This window comes from Melanaphis sacchari, unplaced genomic scaffold, assembly GCF_002803265.2.
Source record: "Melanaphis sacchari strain LSU unplaced genomic scaffold, SCAv2.0 Contig106_pilon_pilon, whole genome shotgun sequence".
Taxonomy (NCBI): domain Eukaryota; kingdom Metazoa; phylum Arthropoda; class Insecta; order Hemiptera; family Aphididae; genus Melanaphis; species Melanaphis sacchari.
Window position 1 is genome coordinate 244,680 of NW_020270400.1, and position 6,122 is coordinate 250,801.

Sequence of the window (6,122 nt, forward strand, 5' to 3'; positions counted from 1 at the left end):
GCCTGCTTGTTTAAACAATGTGATAAGTTTAGATATTAAAACCATATCTGTGTATTTATTGGATTATATTTTAAGTAATACCTAATATGTATACATATATATACGTAATTATAATTTTAACATGTACACAAGGTCCAAACTACAAATAATAGGTACCTAGCATAATATATGTACGGTGTATAGGTACCTATTAATAGTGTTATTCATAAATTAAAATATTACCTTTTAATTGTGTTATGATGTTGATACTGCTTAACTATTATTGCTATAGTACAGGCATGGGTGTATTTAAATTATTTAACGCGTAGCGCAGAAGTTGTATACCTATTGTTTATCATGTAACCGGGTATAAAGCTCCACCAGCAAAATATTCTAGCTTAAGAACAACTCAGGTTTTCTTATCAATTTGTTTTCGTCTAATTGTCCGTGGACTATGTTCCTTGGTTCATCAAAAATAACAATTTCCACAAATCACAATAAGTTGAAAATTTCAAAGTTTACTTAATCATATTATCTTTAATTTCATTAGAACTTAACCATGGGCAAAAGTATAGTAAAAATATAAACTAATACGTTTTATTATATAATCTTAGATTCAAGGTTAAGTTAGGAAATATTTGGGGTTCTGCAAGAATTTACAGTTGGAAAGCAGGCTAAGCCGCTAAGCCTCCATCTTAAATGTACTATTATATACTTGGTCCACTAATTAATAGCCATCATCCCTCACGAGCTCTGAAACCCTTACAAAAAATTCGTCTCAAATGGACTTGGAGATAATTTTACTAATTCAAATGGCAATATATACCTAAAAACGCTTTTAATGTTCAGTTATTCGATATTTTTGTTACTTTAAATAAGTACTAAATACTTAATCAAAATTGTTTACTGTATTTTTTTTTTTGTGTGTAATTGTATTCAGAGGTGGCGAACCTTTTACGGTTTGCCTGCTAAATTTTTGAAGTCAACGTTAAAAAAAAAAAATACTGAATTTTTTTAATATTGGTTGTGTATTTTTGTTAATCTTAAATGAATCACAAATAGCATTTGTCTAATCTACCATTGTATAATTCCTGTTTTGATTTGAAAAAAAAAATTTATCAAGGAAAATTAATATTGACATAGGTATTAGGTGTATATGTTCAATGTTGACGGGATTATGAATATATTTAGAATAAGTCACTTTTTTTTAAACTACAAACTATTATTTTTGAGACTTGAGAGTAGTGAGTACCAAACTTTAATAACTAAATGTTTTAGAAATAACAAAATATATTTTTGCGTGTCGTGAAAATCTTCTTAACCTAGATTGTAATTATTAATTTGTAATGATATGCTCACACATCATAATTTATTGTACATTTTATTATTTCATTAAATAAATAACGGTAAAGTTGTTACATCGACTAGCATGCAGATAGCCCTCAATAAAAACCAATAATCCCTATTGATCACTAATGAGAAAAACGATTTACATTGTTTGGTCACGTAGGAACTCACGCGTTATTGTGACAATATGATGCAAAGCGTGTGATCTATTTTCGTGTGCCGCCAGAGACAAGGGATGGTCCAATGAGACTCTCTCCGTCGTCGGGAAGAAAGCTGATTTCTCTAAGGACGCGGAGGCCTTCGTTGGAGCCGCCTGCGACCCTGACTGTCTTGACTACGTCGTCTTCTTTCGCCATTGCATGAGCACCAGTCAAACTATCGAGTGCATGAGCACCGACAAAATTACAAGTACAAGCGCACCAGACAAGCGAGCAGGAGCTCTACTCAAAAACCAACACACACCTCACCACAAGATTCTGCGAGCGACAGCTGAACTTCCTTTTTTTTTTTATAAGTTAAATCAGAGTTGTTTTTTCTTATTTAAACTTAAGTTTTTCTTAAGTCGTATCGTAACTTGTGTCACCTTACATCTTTCTCCGAGGAACATACTATAGGTATTCACTGCGGCAGGTTAGGCGCATGTCTAGAATACTTATTGTTAGGTAGTAGGTACAGATTCTTTTACCATCTAATTTGCGTAACGGTGTATTTGATCATATTCTCGAATCACGATCTCGAGAACCCTCCGAAGAACAGGAGGAAGGTAATAATACGAGAACAAGTACATTCAATAATTATTAATACCGGAATTACATACAAGGCTTGTGTCCCTTGTGTCAGTCCGGTCGTATCAAACTTCTACTTTTTATCGTATTTTTAACTACCTTATTTAATATTTTATTTTGTCTTATTTTTGTGTTATTACAAATTGTTAATAACATCATTCTTTAATCCATCTAAAATTAATGCCTTTTGAAATTTTGATTTTTTTATGCAATCTTTTTTTGATTTGTTTAATTCTGTTGGAATATCACTTTTCATAATTTGCTTCTGTATATAAACCTTTTTAGTTTTACTAAGTTTTGGTTTTTTCAAAACTTTTTATAATTTATTTTTCATCATAAATATTTACCGTCATTGAAAGGTTTTATGTTCAACTGCGAGAAGTTAAGATTTTGAGAAACATTATAAATACGCATACTAAATTTTGAATCTTCAATAGGTATTTTTTAGTTTAAGACATTTTTTTTATTTTTAGTTTTAATAATAGGTTAAACTTTCGTTATTTTGTTACTTTTAAAGTTATTGTTTCTATTTTCTAACGCATACGAGGTATAGGCTGCGTAACGTGTAACTTTTGTGTTTACGTTTTATTTTTATTTTTAAATGGAGCCAATATTTGATTTATTAATTTTTGTCTTTTTTTCTCCTTTGTAGACTAGCAGACACAATTGATTATAATATTTCCCAAAAACATTTTATATTTCAAACTTTGGATTCTGTAAATTTAAAAATCTTTCATTAAATAATACCCAGTGGCGGATTCAAGGGGGCGCCCCTACCTTAATAGTTGTATTTTACTTATAAGGCCTAACATTCAATCCTGAATATTGTGTTAAAAATTTATTAAGAAAAATTTTGGGCACCATCCCCCTCAAAAAAAAAAATGAAAATTCCTAGATTTGCTACTAGGCTAGTACTTATATTATTTTAAAGGATTTTAAATCAATAGAGTATCTAAAGTACTTCATTAAAAAATAAAAAGTCATATATTATTTTAGTCTTAATTACAAGTTATAATATTTCAAAAATTTCAAACTTAATTATGGTTTCATAACTTAATTTTAAAAAATGTAAAGTAAAATTAAATTAAATTATGTGACTACTGACAATAGTAGAATTTTTTAGAATAAGTTGACACTGCACAAGCGGTATAATATTATAGTTAAGAATATTTTTGTTTACAATGTACTGAATATAATTTGATTTTATTCAATCTAGAGCAGCGTTTCTCAAACTTTTTCTCTTCTGGATTCCTTAAATATAGTAAAAATGATTGCAGACAAAAAAAAAAAAAAAAAATAATATTAAATAATGTAATATGGTATAATTTAATTTACATTTGCAGACCTCCTCCGTTACACATGCAAACTCTTAGGGGTGTGTAGACCACAGTTTGGGAAACACTGATCTAGAGTATAAATTATTTATAAATTGAATAATCCCTTGAAAGTAAGATAAATAAAATACATCATATCAATACTATGTTTTATAGATTACTAAATGCAGTGAAAATGATTACCAAATAAATACTCAATTCTTTAATAAATCTCTTTAAAAACTTGAATATGTCTGATTTCAATAGTAAAATTTAATGTATTAATTTTACTTTCACAATTTTAATTTGATAACTCAATGACATTTCAATGTTTTTTTTTTCTACTAAACTAATATAATCAATTTTTTGACAAATTCTAAGAAAAGTAAGATACGTTTGATAAAATTTTTATATATTATTATATTAAAGTCTTGCTTTTTTATCTTTTTCAATTTTTGAATTTAATTTATTTGATTCACGTTTCCTTTTATTGATAGCACTTCTAGGATCATATATTTCAAACCAATCGTCATCTTTTTTATTTGCATCTTTTGCAAGTACAGCATCATCTTTCTGAAATTTAAGCGGATGACTTTTCCTATAGTTAAAATAATATATTATAAATTAATTACTACAAACAGGCTTAATAAAAAAAAAAAAACACTATAAATAAATAAATTTTTAAAATTTGATATTCGTTTAATTTTAAAACATACCAATCATCATCTTCTTCTTCTGTTTCAGATACTTTTTCAGGTTTTTCTTGGCTTGATTGTATAGCATTATGTAGTTTATTTTTGAATTTCTCTAAAAGGCTAAGAGAAAATTCTTCTCTATTTGAACCTGAAACAATAATCATAAGATAGGAAATTTTTAAAATTAATAACAATTACAATTTATAATAAGTAATACCTTTTTTTGGAATTTCACTTTTTTTGGAAGAATAAATTTTTATATTTTCCAAATATTGATGCTTAAGTGGATCAATAGGCAATATAGGTATACTAGGTGTATTATCTATATCTATATCATTTTTTTTATCTTTTTTTTTTTTTGATAGCTGAGATTTAATTTGATTTATTTCTTTTCGGATTTCCTCTCTAATAATAAAATAAGCAAATTTAAAATTTATTTAATACAAGTTAAAATATTTCCATTTTAAACATTGTAATGATATAATTTAAGATTCTAAGTGGAGCAATAAACTTATTCATTTTATAACAATTAAAATTAAATATTTTCATTTATATTATGTAATTTTGTATAAATGTTGAAAAAAAATTATTTGCAGAGTAAAAATACTTGAAAATTTATTGTAAGGTTCCTTATTAGTTTTTTTCCTTTTAATATAAAAAAAAATTTTATAGCAGTCAAAAATTAATAAAATATAATAGAAATGTCCTTATAAGTAGTTTGTACTGAATCTCAAAAATATTTAAACATATATTATTTTTATAGACATTTAAATTTTAAACTTTGATGAAATTACATATTTAATTTATTAATAACTATATTCATAATTTTGTTAATAATTCAAATATACTATTTGTGGGAAAATACAACTTTTACATATATTATTATATTTTGTACACACTGTTATTTTCAAATGCAATGTTTTAATATTAATTCAGTCTACTTAATTATTAATATTAAATTATATTACCCTAATAGCATTATTAAAAAAAAAAAAAAAAAACTTAAAATATACTAATAGATCGTATTCGCTTAGAATTGTTTTTTATATACAATAAATTTAAATTTAACACATTGATTGTAGTGGTCTATTCCTTAATTTGTATTTAGCGGAATGGTACTAATAAGTATATAAATATGAAATAAATTTTATAGAGAAAAAATGTTCTTACTATTATCAATGATTATAGAATAAAATATTTAAATACTAAATTAATAGTTACGCTTTTTTTTTTTTCTCTTCTTTTAGATCTTTTCCAAGTTCATAGTCATCAAAATCTTCTTCATTTGATTGTTCAACTGATTTAGGTACAAACTTTTTATTTTTACTATTAGATGACAACTTTGACCGGACATCATCAATACTTATTCTAAATAAAAAAAGGTATATATTTTAATATAAATATTGGTATACAAATTAATATTAAAGATATTTTACTTTGATGTCTGATCACTTGAAGGTATAGCTATATCATCTGTAAGTTCATTATCTATAACAGCAGGTTCTGAACTTAACTGAGGATCCTTAAGAACATCATGAGTAGATTTTGGTCTACCACTAAACTCTTTAACAACATCAATAAGTTCTTCTTCGTCCTCTTCAGCTTCTTCACCAAATGATAAAAGCTTAAAATTTCTAAAAATATGTAATTAAATTTTATCTTGGGAAATTAATACATACATCATATATTAAATGGTATATCAAAATATCTATACTCTGTTAGCCAGAAGAAACATACTTGGTGGTTGACTAATGCACGAGAAAGTTAATTATTATACACTAGAACCTCTCTAATCCGTCACCTTCGGGATTAGGGGTGTGGTCGGAACGCGAAAAAGGTCGGATTATCAGAATATACAGAACATTTTTTTTATTTACAAGATAATATTAGAAATTTATTATATTTTACATTACTTAAAAAAAAAGTCAGTTATAGATTTTTTTTTAGCAAATGACATTCTAAACTTAACTGCAATATTCCAAAATATGCACACTGATAGAAAC

General features: G+C 26.1%; 1 protein-coding gene across 1 annotated transcript in view; it reads right to left on the reverse strand.

The window, feature by feature from the left end:
• Positions 1-3,245: 3,245 nt before the first annotated feature.
• The window catches only part of LOC112603352 (spliceosome-associated protein CWC27 homolog), a 4,429-nt gene continuing 1,552 nt past the window's right edge, over positions 3,246-6,122 (reverse strand). Inside the window, exons 5-9 of the mRNA XM_025351879.1 lie at positions 5,556-5,753; positions 5,341-5,487; positions 4,337-4,524; positions 4,141-4,267; positions 3,246-4,022 (exon numbers count right to left, since the gene is read on the reverse strand). Of these exons, the coding sequence (XP_025207664.1) occupies positions 3,848-4,022; positions 4,141-4,267; positions 4,337-4,524; positions 5,341-5,487; positions 5,556-5,753 (835 nt within the window). The 3' untranslated portion in view covers positions 3,246-3,847. The remainder of the gene's footprint in view (positions 4,023-4,140; positions 4,268-4,336; positions 4,525-5,340; positions 5,488-5,555; positions 5,754-6,122) is intronic.